Source organism: Nannobrachium achirus, assembly GCF_963921795.1.
Source record: "Nannobrachium achirus genome assembly, chromosome: 2".
NCBI lineage: Eukaryota > Metazoa > Chordata > Actinopteri > Myctophiformes > Myctophidae > Nannobrachium > Nannobrachium achirus.
In genome coordinates this window covers 12143074-12160404 of record NC_137811.1, presented here as the reverse complement: position 1 = coordinate 12160404, position 17331 = coordinate 12143074, and the positions used below count along the sequence as shown (strand labels likewise).

Genomic DNA, 17331 nt, shown 5'->3' with positions numbered 1-17331 from the left:
ATCATCAGTGTATTTTGGATTCATGTCAATTCGTGTTTTCAGATATTTAACCACTTGAACTGTCAACACTTAACAATCTTGACCTTTCACTCTGTACTTAATCTGCTGTTTTTCCCCTCTACACCAAACCTCTTTGCAGAAAATAGCTGATCTACAAGCTCACAACGCCTCGCAGCGCGAGGCGTTGTGAGCTTGTAGATCTGCTATTTTTGGCAAAAGTTCTCTGAATATGGACGTTAGGGTTCAAGTGGTTAATATGAAAAAGGAGAAAAAAAATTCTATCACTCAAAGATTTGGAGGACCCCCTAGGGGTCCCGGACACCCTGTTGAAGAACCCTGCTGTAGGGTGATTAAAAATGGTGTTAATTTACTACATGTACTGTAAGCCCCTCCCATACACTAAAATGTGTACCCGGCCTGAATGGGTTAATATGAAAAAGGAGAAAAAAAAGTTTCTATCACTCAGAGTTTGGAGGACCCCCTAGGGGTCCCAGACACCCTGTTGAAGACCCCTGCTGTAGGGTGATTAAAAAGGGTGTTAATTAACGAAGGGCCCCCACAAAAAGTTAGAACAGGCCTATGGAGATAAGTGGTTTCAGGCAGCTACCCGACAGCGACGACACCACACAATGGGTTGAGTGTGAACCGCGAGCGTCAGCAAAACGTCTCACATCTAACGGCGAAAACAAGTTTGCTCCGTTCGAAACAGACACCGGCGCAGAGGAAGAAGAAGCGTATCTGTACCGACTCCACTAGCTTCACAGGGAGATAAGGACAGATTGCCGCCGGTAGGGAAAGCCACCGGCATTACTCAGCAGCTAGACAGTTCAATGTCCATGACTCAGCGCTTTGTTTCTCTCTCTCTCTCTCTCTCCTACTACAAGGAGAGAAAAAAATGGATTGTGAATCACAGCATCTCCCACCTCATGTTTAACCAATGAAAAGTTGCCATTGCCACTGTCTGCGTCGATCTGCGTCTGTCTGTCTGTCTGTTTGTCTGTCTGTCTGTGTGTGTGTGTGTGTCTCTCTGTGTGTGTGTGTGTGTGTGTGTGTGTGTGTGTGTGTGTGTGTGTGTGTGTGTGTGTGTGTGTGTGTGTGTGTGTGTGTGTGTCTCTCTCTCTCTCTCTCTCTCTCTCTCTCTCTCTCTCTCTCTCTCTCTCTCTCTCTCTCTCTGTCTCTCTCTCTCTCTGTCTCTCTCTCCATTGGTGAAAAGTTACTAAGTACATTTACTTAAAATGTTGTACCAGCCCATTTTACAAATATTTGCACATAGGCTATAAGTCCAAAATGGTTACTGTTCAGCAAACAAAAAATGCAAAAGGCCCTATAGCTACAAGCCCAAAAGCTTGTACTGCTACTTTTGACACTTTAGTTTGACACATATGATCAAGTAGGGGTGTTAATTGGTGTAGGGAAAAATATATGATATGGAAGTTTCTGCCCAACAACGACGATAGGTATATATATTCTTTATATGTTGACCTTTCCTTGTAAGAGAGTATTTATAGGCAACTACATTGTGGTATTGCTACGTGTATCTCCCTCTCCCTCTCCCTCCCTCCCTCTCTCTCTCTCTCTCTCTCTCTCTCTCTCTCCCCCTCATACCTGCTATCTGTTATCTGTGTGTGTTGTGCTGTCGGAGGTTGTATGTGTGATCATTCTGTCACAGAAGCGTCTCCTCCTGCTGCCTGCAGTACCTCTCTCTGTTGGAAACATGCACACCAGGCACACCAAGGGAAACTCCTGGTAAATGATGATTTCACATTATTTATTCACCACCAGGGCTGTGTGTCTGTCAGCTCAGATTGGGAGAGATGTGTGGGGATTATTCTTTCTTTCTTTCTTTCTTTCTTTCTTTCTTTCTGTCTTTCTTTCTTTCTTTCTTTCTTTCTTTCTGCAGAGGTGGACAAAAGCAATATTAGTTCCATGGGCTGAAGTGCCGATAATCACTGTAAAGCAGGACCCTCGAGTGTAATATTGCGATTATACAACAATTACCCATCAACAACAATTAGGCCTACATGTAGATATTGTATTGATTTTGTATTTTCAATTTTTAAGAAGACGTCAATGTATGAGTTAATTGCAAGAAATGTAGAATTGATGATGATGATTGATGATAGCTCTATATTGTGATAGTAATCATTGATATAGCGTAACAGGAGTCTCCCTGTCTCTCCAGCTCATAGAAACAGCGAAACGCTCCCCTATTTTGTTGTATTTTTTACCTTGCACGCCTGGTTACATTTGGTTATGTGAGTTGTTTGTGTCTTGTTCAGAATACACACCTAACAAAAGACCATTGATATAAAATATTTGGTTCCATTTTTTGTCATTTTTCGATTTTAGCGTTGGCTCTTCCAAAATAGCAGATCTACAAGCTTGCAGCACGTCACTTGTACAACTGCTATTTGTTTAACATTTTTTGACTCAAAACAGAAAACAGGGCCACAGCCAGCTTTTTATGAAAGTACAGAATTTAAGCTTTCATAATGATGTATCATTCATTGAAACTGGACAATATTTTGGGGGTAAAATCTAAAATTCTTTTGAATATTTTGGATTTTTAACACGAATCTTCCCAAATCATGTCAAGTTGGGGGTCCAAGTTTGAGAACTACTGATTTAGAAGGCATTTGTAGAATTGGTCTCGGGTCTTAAAGGGTTAAATGAACTCTCAGGATTTCACTGTGCGTGTGTGCGTGCGTGCGCGCGTGCGCGCGTGCGTGTATGTGTGTGTTGGCTGCCAGCCATACCCTCCCATGTGAAGCAATTGCAGTGTTTCATCATAATTAAACAACAGAGATGTTCAGTGCCGTTACAACAGGGAGCTGCAAATTGGACCGTGTTCTAATTATCGTTAATACAGAGTCCCAGTGGTGGGAAAAGTAACTTAAGTAAAAGTATCAATACTGCAATCTAACATTATGTAGAAATACTCTGTTACAAGCATGCTGGGCAGGAATTTCAGGGAGGCCATGAAGGCCATGGCAGCCGTTGCCCCTCAGTTTGGCCTTGTGCCCCTCAAAACCAATGGGGAAATCTCGCTTTTGCGAACACCCATCATTTCGACCGGAGGGTTCGCGACTCACTCCACGGAGGTTAAGGTTAGGGTGAGGGTTAGAGTCGGGTGTCGAAAAGATGAGATGTAGTAACAGCGACACGCTGCCAAACCAATGGCATGACCTGAGGCCACAGTGGCCTTAATGCCCCAGCTGACTGCACCACTTTCTCCTCTGTCTGGTCATGTAGGTCTTTGGTTGAGATTCTGAATTCGTAACTCCCCCGAGTCCCCAATCCAAACCAATCCAGTGACTTTGATTGGTGCAGGGCTTAGTAGTTAGCGTAGATCAGATTGTAAATATTATTTATTTCAATACAGATAGTCTGTTAAGAAAAAACAGATGTACAGATGTGGCATTGTTAACTAATTTCAAATGCTTTACTAGTTACATATGTTGAGAACATGTACTTAGTTACTTAATACCACTGCCCTACAACAGAGTTTCAAATTGGGCCGTGTTCTAATTATTGTTTATACAGAGTCCATTATAAAATGGTTTCGTGACAGTTCTTGAAACTGGTATAAATGTGGTCCCATACAAAACATACACAAAGAAATGATGCAAAACTGACCTGCCATTGACTTGAATTATTACTTATGTGAGCTGAGGTTGTTTTAGTGTGAAATTACCCTCATTTGGTGAAAAAACATGCTTAAACTCTTAGTTCACACACACATTGCAAGTGACTAAAACCCCATTCTAGATATTGTGTTGCATTATAGACCTTTTTGTTTTGTTTTGTAGAGTGACGTTATTGTAACGTCACTCAAAGTCATGTGGGGACTCCTATTGGGGTCCTGGCCCGCAGGTTGAGAACCACTGTGTTAGATAAGGTGTATTAACGGGCAGCCCACTTAGACAAAGAATTCTTAGAAGTGTGTCTGCAGTTTATTAGCTTGGATCTTTCACCCCAAGCTCATAACAGTCCTCCGTCTTCATGTTATGTGACGACATGTCATAACTGACATACCTGTGAACTGTTTTATCACTTCAACAAAGTGTTCTATTCACACACTGTAAAAATGTAAAAATCGAGGGAGGGCACAAATGGAACTAAAATGTACTCTTTTGGCAGGTCCATTTGGTTTCATTAAAGGACAACTTAGTTTTTGGGTTCATATTTTAGATTGTAATTAAAGAAAAGAAAAGGTGAGTGTAAAAATGTTTTCATTTACTTTGTTCTATTGTTTTAGCATGTTTAGCGATTTAAATTTCAGTGGGTGGGGGTATGCGTACAAGTTGAAAAGATTGAAAGATTGCGGTGCATCTTGGGAATGGGCTTATTCTGTGTAAAAAGACTGTGATTTTGCCACTTGTACACATGCCCCCAGCCACTGAAATCAAAATCATTAAAATCTCTAAAACGATAGAAAGGACTAAATGAAAACATTTTAACACTAATCTTTTATTCTCTTTAATTACAATGTAAAATATGAACCCGTGTATATATGTCACTGTGTTTTTGAGACCAAGTGAGATTGAGACCAGGAGCGCTCGTTTTCTATTGACCATGACGGAGGCTCGCCGTCTCAGGTGTCCTGGCTCAGTCGCCGTGTCGAGCGTTGCGAAGGTCGCATGAGCCGACTCAGCGCCGTTAGAATGTGTAAACCAGCTGAACAGAATAGTAAATATTGTTGTGGCGACTGCATCTGTGATGCTCAAAGGGACTAGCTGCACTAGAAAACGAGCGCTCCTGGTCTTTATCTAAGTGGGTCTCAAAAACACTCTTAACATATACGCTGCATGGCTGCAGACCAAAATCTCTCGTGCACGTAGCCAACTTTCTGAGAAGTCCATAAAGTTTTATTGTTTGGGAACCTTTTACCCAGAGTTCAAGCCCTCTTCCTGCACCTCTGCTACTACTGCAGGTTACTGCCAGCAGCCATAATACTATAAATAACAGTACGGTGCATGACTGCAGCCTTTATACTGTACCCTACTGCCGCAGTCTGATGGAAACCTCATATGTCCAAAACTGTTACTTTTCAGGTAATGGGGGGGGAAAAGAACCTGGGCCCTATTTTCGCTGGTGCCTTACCTCTTGATTGATTAATTGAATCATTTATTTAGACAAACATGAGTAACATGACAAGTACAGACAACACAGATATGTGCAGTGCAGCACAGGCCGGTTAAACATCCTGCCCAAAAAGGAACATCCCAAATAAGACTTTTTACGGCTAAATGTGTTTACGTTGGAAGTCCTTGGCATTCAATTCATTGCAAATAGTAAAAGAACAACATGTAATGCAATTATAACATACATTATATGTACAGAGTAAAGAACTACATTCAATGTGATTATACAACTGAAAAACAATAAATGGGGGGTGGGTGTTCAGTGGTGACTACCTTTGCCTCTGGCCTTAAGGGAAACAGACAAGGAATTCCACACTTGAGTGGCAGTAGTGTAGAAGGAGAATTTACCCATATTTGTTCTATGTGTTATGTTACCCCTTATCCCTAGTGTGAAGTGACAAAATATGGACTTTTAAATTTTCCAACCAATCTTGTCATAACATCAACAAAATGTTGTCAAACTAATGATTAGCAAATCTAATGCCTCAACTCAAATGTGATTATTTTTTGGGGGGTCCCCAGTTCAAATATTATTATGTAGGGGGGGTCGTGGCCTGAAAAGTTTGAGAACTGCTGCTCTAGTTTATAAGTTTATAATATGGAGTGGAAACATGGAGATACAAGGTTTCGTGCCCCGGAAGTAGCGCTATACAGTATAGCCTATATACTGTAAATAACAGTGCTGTATCTAATCTCCCCCAGATTGTGTTCATCTCCTTTATGGTTTCTCAGGATGACTCCATAGAAAGCGTAATGTGCCTTGAAGGCATTCTCTCCTGCGAGGGGCTGTTGATGATAAGTGGTTTGGGTCTGCAGAGGTGTAAAGTAACCAAGAACATTTACTCAAGTGTCTGTACCCAAGTACAATGTGGAGACTGCTTTACTTTAGTATTTCCAATTCTACTATGTTAACTATTCTACTAGGCAACTATTTTCTTGTTTATTCCGTTGGCTGTGTAACTTTCCTATTCCACCCCGGATTCGATCCCGGTTTCCTGCTAAAGTGCGGAAATCTTTACCATTGAGCTAATAGAGCCCGTCTGCCTGCCAAACAGGTTCGCTCCATTTCTCCATGTAAAGGTCCAAATGCCCAACGTCGAGCTTGACAAGGAGGATACCGCACATTGTACCTCATCCACCCTTTCTTCTCTCTCCTTACCTTTATCCTCCTCCTCGTTTTTTTTCTTTTTTATTCTTCTCTTTTTTTCACAGCCGCCCCCATATTTACTTTAGAAAATATATATTAAATTCTAAGAACGTTTCGAGTATCAGTTTTATACAAGAGCGAATAAGCGCTACACTTCTGGAATCCTGTGCGTTGACTTAAAGTCGGATCCAGGCCTAATAACTTTATCTATCTGCCCCGTTGCCACCTCCTTGTTACATTTTCTCTTCTGAGACACATTGTACCTCATCCACCCTTTCTTCTCTCTCCTTTTGGTATCTTTATCCTCCTCCTCCTTTTTTTTCTTTTTTATTCTCCTCTTTTTTTGTCTTTCTTAGTCTTGTGTATCCTTCTCTTTTTTTAGTCTTTCGTGTAGCCGCCCCGTACAGGAAGTGATGTCACAACTCGCTGACATCACACTGACATCACTCCCTGTACAGAAGGAAGGTTACAGAAGGAAGGTTACAGAAGGAAGGTTACGGAAGGAAGGAAGGTCACTCAAGTGACAAGGTTTTTCAGGGTAAATGCGACCTTCGGTCGCAATTAACACATTTTATTAATAAAAAAGTTACATATCGTGACTGTTGGGCAGAAAACTTGTATCTCCAAGTTTCAAACGTGTACATTTTTTCACAAGGTAAAGCCCTGCTTCATCATACAAGGCCGTCACACAAAAGTAGTGAAAACAGACGATCTACAAGCACACAACTGTGCTTGTAGATCGTCTGTTTTCACTAGTTTAAATCATTTTTGAAATTATAAATACAAAACAAATGGTTTTGGACATACATGTACAAGGTTTCCACCCGACAACGACGATATGCTGCTTAAAATATACTTAGACTTCAGTTTAGATTTTGAATAACCTGTGCTATTTCTACTTTTACTTAAAAAAAAGAAAAGTTGCTGGAGGCAGTTTCTATTAGTATTGCTGACGGATCAGTGATGTCAGCAATGTGTATGTGCATGTGTGATCTTTTATTTCTTTGCTGTCGGGCAGACTCTCCATGTTTTTTCCATAAATCAACGACCTGCTTTATCACCAGTGTTGGGTAGCGTTACTTTTTTTAGTAATATAGACTGATTACATATTACCTTGATTTTAAAGTAATATTTTTCGTTACATATTACCCCCCGAGGAGGAGTAATATATTAACTCATTCTGAGCCCAGGACATTAACGGATTAGGGGGTCCAGAGTGCCCCCTCCCGGCCCCATTAACGGCCGCTGTCTTATTTTGAAGGCCAGAAGTCTAGACCGGAAGTACTTCCGGTCTGACGTCATCGGATCGTGCGCCGGAACCGATGCGTGTCCACGTGGAGTTGTGTAATGGCCGACCGGGAGCTTTTATAACTGTGTAAAATAAGCGAGCATCTGCCTCCATCCTAGCTTCTAAAGTGTAGTTTTGAGATAATGGACATTAAAGATGAGATCGGCCGTCCACCTCAATGTTATGGGATGACTATTGTGTGCTCGTGGAGCCGTGATGATGACAAATCAGCGCGGATTTCGTCTCCGGAGCGTCGGCCATTGTACTAGGTATTTTTACTCGCCGTTACAGTAATATATTACTTTTCCCGCGACATCGCGTGGATGGCACTATAGATACTCTATTACTTTTCCCGCGACATCGCGGGGTTGGCTTTTAATGAGTTAATATTACTTTACTTATTACCTTTTGGTAAAAAAAAAAAAAAAAAAGCTCAAATTGAACAAATAATTATCTAGATATTTTATTATTATATTTTATATTTTTTATTATTTTATTTTATATTTTGTCTGTTTTTTCATATGAAACACAGTAGACCTATACCTTCTTAAATGTGGCCTATAATGACATGACAAGTTTGACAACAAGATACAAACCTCTATGCCTTTTTTATTAAAGTCCACAGAACAAGATCGAGCAGCAGCATATAATGCAAATTAAATTGCTGTTTAAGGTGCTTTCTTCAAGTGGACCATTTCAGTCATGTGGAAAATACAAACACATGGGCTACATATTAGCTGTAAGACATCGGTCATTATAATGAATGAACAAACACATTGTAAACAAAACACTTGTTAGCCTACGGTATAAACGAAAAAAGCTAGCAGGTTCATGAGAACAAGGCCTTGACATGTTTTCAACAATGAAATAAAGGTTACTGGCTTTATAAGCCAACGAAATAGTGCAATTACACTCAAGAACAAGGCATGCATACATTTTTAACAATGACACACAAAGAGCATGCCTATTGGCTTTAAGAGTAAGACCCAACGAAATAGTCCCATTTAGGCTCAATTGCAGCTTAAAACACAGCCTAATAAAATAAAACAAATAAAAACAAACAAAAAAATCTATATACACATTAAACAATATTAGACCTACTGAAGAAGGGCACGGACCCCCACAACACTTAAAATAAACGTGCGCTCGCTCGGATTGGAGGCCTCTCTACGGCCAGCACTGGCCTTATTTGTCAAACTGAGCAAAACTGAACAAACGAAAACCAAACCATTATTAGGCCTACTATGTGACTGTCTATGGCTCATTTCAGTCCAACAAGGACACAATAAGGACAGTTCACAGATCAGATTTTAGGGAAACAACAATGACCATGTCCTATTCACATTATGTAGGCAGACTCAAAATAAAATAAATATAGGCTACTAGACCTGTCCTAGACTAAATTAACAAATGAAATGACAAATAAATGAAACAACGTAAGGCATAGCCTTCCAGCCTTCCTTGATAGACTCTGGAGCCTAATCCATAACAGTATAGTACCTGTTAAAACGCATCAGAAGAAGCTGTTCGAAGCGTCGGTCACCGAGACGATTTCGTTTTGGGGTGAGTATAAGACTGCCAAGACTGAACAGCCTTTCTACCGGTGCACTGGATGCTGTTGGCGCGTTGTAACGGATTGAAATTTGTTTTATTCTATTAAACTGGTGCAGGTGTTCCATCGTTGTGGCGCTGTTCAGATAAGTAATTACCTCGGTTTCCACAGACATAGCGGCGCTCTCACCCTCGGGTCCTTCCTCAAAGGAAAAGAAGTCATCCTCCTCCTCACTAGCAGCAGCAACAGCAGGCGTCGGATTATTGTTGGGTGCAGGCTCAAGTTTGCGACACTCCGTAGTGAGCAACAGCTTAATCTGATCTCGCCTCGCCTCTTCTTTAACCCAGCGCAATTTGAATTTGGGCAGAGAGACAGCGGCCAGCAGCGCATCTTTGGAGTCGAGAATCCCCCCAAATCGAACTCGAATTGCACCCACTATTGCCTCGGGCAGTCCGGCGGTCATTTGCGATAGGCCATTTTTCAATGCCATGGTTCTGTCCATTAGTATCTCTAGCGTTGGCTGAAGCGTCCCATAATAACAAGTGTTCTCACCCTGCAGAATGTCAAGTGCGACTGTGAAGGGCTTCAAAACAGCACAATATTCCTTGAGAAACAGGTATTCCCTGTCGTTCATACATTTAATCTGAAGCTCTCTGCTGAGATCTTGGATGTCAGCGAGAGGCATTGCTGTGATCCGTGAATATGCATCGTGGAATGAGTTCCACCGTGTCACTGTGGGGACAATCAGCTTCCGAGTACTGAGCTCCTCCAGGGACTCTGATGCTGTAGAGGAGCGGCTGGTTCTTGACCACAACGCGGAACATTTGGCCGTAGCACTGCGATACACAGCCCTCGATTCTGAATTAGATGACAGCCATTTATCAACCTCATTGTTGGCAATTAAATTAAGTGTATGTGCTGCACATCTATAGTGGGTAGGCAATGCAAATAGACCAGGTTGGGCATCATCATCCATGGCTGCGGTTAATATACTATGGAGATCTGTAAAGGTTACCTCGCCTTCATCGTTGTGCTCGTCGAGGAGCTCCTCATCTTCGTCTGAAGATGGAGCAGCAGCGGCTGCAGCTTGCTGCTGCTGTTGATTCTCTTTGAAAGCCTTCACAAAGTTACTGCCGTTGTCCGTCACACAAGCAGTCACTTTACTAATGTTCAGTCCATATTTAGAGAAAATGTCCTCCAGCTCAGTTGTAATTGCGTCATAGGTGTGACGACCTCGGAATCGTTTACAAGCTATCGCTGCCTTCTCTCTTTTCAATGTACGAGGGTCGATCCAGTGAACGGTCACCCCCATGAAACTCTTATTATTGGCACTCCATATGTCTGCTGTTGTTGAAACATATAGCTGCTCATCCAGTGTTTTCTTTAATTCCTTCTCCATTAAAGCATATGCCGCCTCCAGCTCTTTGGCAAATGTCTTTCTGTCTGGTGGGACGAAAGGCTGAAAATGTATAGAAAATATTGTATTAATAATATGATTTTGAAATAGGCATATAGCTTAATGAATCAGCGTTATATAGGCGCCTAGGCGAGGGCAATAGCAGGCTGTGTATTGGCCTCTGCATGCACTGGTAGGTATTGATTATTGAATTTAATTAATTATTATAGAAATCATAGCTATAATAGGAAATTGTAAACGACATCTTACCTTAGCAGTTTTGACAGGGATTTTGCTGACAAGCTTTCGAAAAGCTGGAGATTCTACTGTTGACAGAGGCTTCATATCCTCAACAACATACTCCGCTACGAGCCTCCTCACTTCTTTGACTTCCAGCCGTTCAACCCGGAGAGAGAAATCGAGTTTTTGTTGCTTAAGATTCGGTGCGCCGCCGCTGCCATCTGCCTTTCTTTTCTCAGTTAGTTTAGTGTGAGGGTGAACCGTTTCCAGGTGTTTCTTTAGGTTACTTGTGCTTTTTATCGACGTAGAGAGAACCTTCGTCTTCCTCCCTGGCCCCGCATCGCAGAGTTTACACTTAACTGCAATGTTCTTCTCATCCTTTTGTTTAATGAACTCGAAATAATGTGAATACACCCATCCTGAAAACGTTGACCCTGGGTCTCCAACCGGCTCGGGCTCCGGCTCGGGCTCATTCTCCTGGACCTGGATCTCCTCATCAACCAATATTTCATCCGATTCCGACTCCATTCTGACTTGATGCTGCTTGCTGCTAATGTTGTTGTTTGTTGTTTGATGTACCGGCAGTACCGCACAGCGCGCCAACAGGAAATAATGGTCGCAGGTGTCAATGGGCTTTGTAGTTTTCTGGCGCTGGCGGTGCTGCTGTTGGACGCTTCGCATTGTGGATGGATACAAAAATAGGAAATACAAAGAAAATAAAAAAAGCACCTTCACTTTGGCCAGTAACGCGGAAAGTAATGCTGTAAATAAGTTGTCATTACTGCATTATATTACCGATGTTTTTTTTAGTAGGGCGTTATATTAGTCGTTACCGCATTTCGGTAATATATTAGTAATATGCGTTATATTACTAACGTGCGTTACCCAACACTGTTTATCACACTACAGTGTCACACAAAAATAGCAGATCCGCAAGCTCGAAGCGGCGTGGTGCGATTTGGGCTCGCAGGGCTGAGTCTTTGGAAATTACATTTTGGTGTTTGGCAAGTGTAGTAATATTGGAAAGGAGCATCTTGGCATTCTTTTAGGCCTCGCCTGTAAACTTTGGAAGCAATTTGTAGCAAAACATTTTAGTGTTTGTATTGTTGATGACATATTATTTTATTATTATTGTGTAAATCTTGTATGTTGATGAACTGAATACATAGGGCCACAATGGAAACAGGTCCCGAGAACCTTTTTGTGTTATCCCTTTAGCCTGAATGTCTAACTGTACTGTTTACATATCTGACTAATGAAGTATTCAGTCAATCAAACAAAATTAAATGCAAAATGGTGGAGAATTGAGTACGATGGACATGGGCATGACCTACACATATATAGGGAATTGTGTCATGGAATCTAGGAAAAAGGATTTTTGATTGTTCAGTTAAAGAGTTAAAGGCCAAAACACAAAAGCAGCTTGACATAGCTAACATGATAAATAGATAATTATTGGCCAATTGCTCTGGCCAGTGTTCTGTCCAAAGTGTTAGAGACAATTGTACTGAGCAGACTTGAGAGGTTGATTTTGTCTGCTGATAACCAATTTGGATTTCAAAGGAAACATGGCACTGAATTGTGTATTTTTGCTCTTAAAGAGATACATTACAATACAGTAGACAGAACCCTACTATGTTTGTTTCTTTTATTGATGCTTCTCGGGCGTTTGATTGCATCAATCATGAAAAGCTATTTTTAAAAAAGATACAAAGAGGGTTCCCCAGGTTCCTAGTCAGAATCTTAGTGTTCTGCTCACCAGACGATGAGTGTAAAATGTGGGAGGTCAATCTCTCCTCCCTTTCATGTAACCAATGGGGTCCGTCAGGGAGGAATTCTGTCTCCTTTTCTTTTTAATGTTTATATGAATGATTTATCTTTGATGTTAAATATATGTGGAACTGGGTGTAGGATTGGTGACTCACTAATCAATCATCTGATGTATGCAGACGATTTGGTAATTTTTAGTCTGTTATGGTGCGGGTCTCCAACAGCTTCTGATTGTATGCTCACAGTATGGCCTTGATTTTGATATTAAATACAATGCCAAAAAGAGTAAAATCATGATTATCCGAAGTAGGGATGACAGACAATCTGTCTGGCTCTGCCCTGAATGTGTGCAGCGAAATTACTTATTTGGGTCATATTATTTCCAATGACCTTTCAGATGACATGAAGGACATCTAATAGACAGCGGCGGAAGCTGTATGCCCAAGCCAACATGCTGTGTAGCAAATTTAGCATGTGCTCAGTACCTGTGAAGATATCTCTTTTTAGATCCTTTTGTACATCACTGTATACTGCCCACCTTTGGTGTCGCTTCAGACAAGGGAGCATCAGACGTCTCACAGTGGCCTATAATGACTGTATGAGGCTGCTGTTGAGAGCTCCGAGAAGCTCCAGTGCAAGCCAGATATTTGTCAGTGTCGGGGTACCCACCTGCTCTGCTGTACTACGCAACCTTATGTACAGGTTTATGTGTAGGGCATCTGAGTCAGTTAATGACAGCATTGCTGTTATAACTGACCCTACACGCAGTTCTGTCAGGTTCTCATCTAGTGGAACCACTGGCGCACATCAGAAACGGAATATTTGGGCTTGGTGCATTGGGCTTTTATTTTTGAATTACTTTATTATTTTTTGTATTGTTTCATTGTATTGTAACTGATGTCCTGTTGTAACTGACGGATCTCCCTGGGTCTGAAACACACACACACACACACACACACACACACACACACACACACACACACACACACACACACATGGACAGGGAAAAACACAAAACATAATCTCCCCTGCCTGGCAGAGATAAACAAATGGTATGTGCTGTGTTTGTGCGTACGTGCGTCCTTGCAGGCATGCATGCGTGATTTTCTTCCACTGCTCAGAATAGTGGGTGCATACTGTACGTATACCAATGGTAAAAAGCTTGAGCAGGGGCCATTAATATGTCTGTAACCCAGACCACTGTTGTTTTTGACAGCAAATTTTGGTTTAGTTTTAGTCATAGTCTTTTGAATAAAATATCATTGTAGTCATAATTTAATCACCTGAAAAGTTTTAGTTTTAGTCTAATTTTAGTCAACTAAATATCATCAAGATTTTAGGCGACTAAATCTATAGTTGATTTAGTCAACTAAAATGTATTTTGGCAGGCCTTGATGGCATAGTGTACAAGCAACGTGTACAAGCAACGTGTCGCAGCGCAACGTGTTGTGAGCTTGTAGATTGGCTATTTTCAGCACGCAACACCTGGTAATGGTAAAAAAGTGTTTTTACATTGTAGTATTTTTGAGTACTTTTCCCACCACTGCCGAGGGACCCTGGGTTGGGTCACACTGCCTTGGGGCCTCCGTGATATTTACACCTGATGACTCACAAGGTTCTACTGCTGCATTATCGTACACAGGCTACAGGTACAAACAGGGCTCGAGGGCTTTCGTTTGCTGGAGGGGAGACGCTTTGCATTTCCAGGGAGCTGTGGGCACTGGCATGTGAAATGAAGCCTTTGATATTTTCTGTAATAAAAATGCACCTTTGCAGATGGACTGTGTACATTAGATCAGGTGTTTCTCAAAGTGGGTCCAGGGCTGCAGGTGCCGCAGAATACTTTGTTAGTATTTGGAATTCATCAGTTTATCCACTTAGACCCTCTATACTTAATAAAAACAGACCTGAGTTGCACTGTACTTGGGTGCGTTCTTTTTCGATCTAGATCAAATCTCTTTGCCAAAAATAGCAGATCTACCAGCTCACAACCAGCAGGGGTGAGATGCCGTGGGCTCGGTTGGGCTCGGCGAGCCCAGACTTATTTAGCTGCACGCACGCACGCCTCACATGCACGCACATGAATCATCACGTCACAAATTTAGAGGGGCACCACTTCTAAAATCCATATCACACCACTGACAACCAGCTATGTTTGACCCCCAGAATAAGGACACTTGTTCTGCGGCCAAATACAGTACATCATTTTGGGGGACAGTTTGATAACTACTGATTTAACAAAGACGGTTTCCGCAAAGTACACAGTGTTATAAATGTATCTCACGTCTTGTTCCTACCTCCTCCACCCACATACGTTCACTAAACTCCCTCTAATCTGCCTCATCTGTTTTATCTAACTGCAGCTCTTGTCCTTATTCTTGTACTGACCCTTCTCCCCCTCCCCCACCACCCATTTGATCTGATCTAGCTTTCTTAGCACTGTGACTTTGCAGGCTGTAATCCTCTCTTGTAATATCGATTGTGTACAACTCTCATGTTGTCTTGCAGGGGCAACCATTTGCAGTCGCAGGGGAAGGCAATTCACCATATTCGCACGGCGGCCATTTTGCTATTCAGTTAATGAAATATTGCCACCCCGGGTGGCCGCTATAGGCACACGCATAGCATGCACTGTGCCTAGGGGTCTTCACAACAGTGAGGTGACAATTGAAGGACTTTTTAAGATGAAGAAAAGAAAAAAAAAAGACCATTACTGCATCAAAAGTAATCAACAAAACAATAAAAACGGGTCAAACATTGGCCAACCTGTCATATAACAGTAATAATTTTATTTCAATTAAAACAAATTTTGGTATACAAGTGAGTTCTTTAAATAAAATATGTCCCATCCCTTGGGCCGAGCAAATAAGCGGTCTGATTGGCGGCTTCTCCCATTGCATGCACTGGGGTTTGTTGACTGTTGGTAGGTGCACCGGTCAGTACGCTTGAAACTAGTCCAGTGAGAAAGGTTATATGGTGCAAAAACCATGTGCGATTAAAATGCTTTAAATCGCGTACATTTTCGGTAATTAATTACTCTAAATTAATCAGTTAAAGGAGTAGTTCACCCCCAAAATGACTTTTTTTCTATTGATTAGTCATGCCATGGAGACTAGAGTTCAATAATATGTTTTGGTTTTTGTCACATTCCTAAGACAAAAATGTGATAACAATACATTTACCCCCATTCATTCCGGATGGTGACCCGTTTCGAAACGGGTCACCATCCGGAATCAATGGGGGTAAATTTACTCAAATCAAATTTTTGTCTTAGGAATGTGACAAAAAACAAAAAATATTATTGAACTCTAGTCTCCATGGCGTGACTAATCAATAGAAAAAAAGTCATTTTGGGGGTGAACTACTCCTTTAAAGTCACAGCCCTAATTAAAACCTCAAATTCTCTCTCCGCCTCTGACGCCCTTCCGTTACACAATGTGTGACATATTGTGACATGCACGTTTTTCCTCATCCGCACTGCCAGTAGTACGATGCGAGCGACAGGACGTGAGCGATGAAATCTCATTCAACTATATGTGTTTCAATGAGACAGTCCTGAGCTCCTGACCTACCGCGAGCGACAACACATCAGGCCGCAACGTCGTCCACCCCTCCTTTTTACGCTTGCAGAGTCTCTATCTGAGCGAGGTTTCGCGGCGATGTCCATAGATAGAGGTTAATGGCCATGTCCCGCCCCCAAACACTTTTTATTATTATTTATTTATTTGATTAGTTCAGGCTTGTACGTTGCAACGCAATGGCCGACGCTCCGTATGCGGACAGTATTTCACGGGCAGTGCGGAAGAGCTGTTATGGACTACACACATTTAGGAGATACAGGGCATAGCAGTGACAGCCATTTTGTGGTTCCATTGATGGAAAAACCCATTCATCTTTTGCTTGTGTCTCTCCCTCTTCCAGCTGCTGCTGCTCCTTTGAGGAGTACAAACACACCACTGATTGGCTGCTGAACCAGACCAGCCACCGGCCCAAGATCGCCGTCATCTGTGGCTCAGGGCTGGGCCTGCTGGCCGACCTGGTCAGCAACAAGCAGACCTTCCGCTACCAGGACATCCCCAACTTCCCTGTCAGCACAGGTGAGCTAACGGCTTAACTTCCCTGTCAGCACAGGTGAGCTAACGGCTTAACTTCCCTGTCAGCATAGGCAAGATAATGGCCTCAAGGCCAGCCCATACTCTCCCTGAAACCAAACTTTTCGTCGGAGAGTTCTGACTTCATATCAGAAGTTGCGAGTAACGTCATTTTGAAGTTGAACCGGACCTTTCCGACGAAAGGTTCGGTTTTAGAGAGAGTATGGACACGCCTTAACTTCCCTGTCAGCACAGGTGAGATAACTGCCTAACTTCCCTGTGCGATGGTGAGATAACACAGAGGTCATCGATATGTCCGTACACGTGTCCGTGGCAAAGACTTGGTCCGTGGCATATTTTAGGTATAGTTTTTTACACACCATCCATCATAATGTTCTTATTTCGATCATAAGACCCAGTTACTGAACGTCAGTCTCCAGGTTTTCTTCAGAATAATTATGTATGACACTGATTTACTACAACACTATGGCACATTAGGGAGTCCACCGGTAGTGGTTCTCAAACGTTTTATTTCAAGGACTCACGTAACTTTGTGAGCGCATATTTTACTTACTTTTACTCAAGTGCATTTTTATTTGAGTTTCATTTGTGGAGTTCTGCAAAAATAACAACAACCACTGATAGCGTGCGTGCGTGCGTGCGTGCGTGCGTGCGTGCGTGCGTGCGTGCGTGCGTGCGTGCG

General features: G+C 42.1%; 1 protein-coding gene across 2 annotated transcripts in view; it reads left to right on the top strand.

The window, feature by feature from the left end:
* The first annotated feature begins 1623 nt into the window (after positions 1–1623).
* Positions 1624–17331, top strand: part of pnp4b (purine nucleoside phosphorylase 4b) — a 60496-nt gene continuing 44788 nt past the window's right edge. For both annotated transcript variants that reach the window (XM_080747092.1, XM_080747093.1), the window contains exons 1-2: positions 1624–1746; positions 16459–16634. In XM_080747092.1, the coding sequence (XP_080603218.1) occupies positions 1715–1746; positions 16459–16634 (208 nt within the window). In that variant the 5' untranslated portion in view covers positions 1624–1714. The remainder of the gene's footprint in view (positions 1747–16458; positions 16635–17331) is intronic.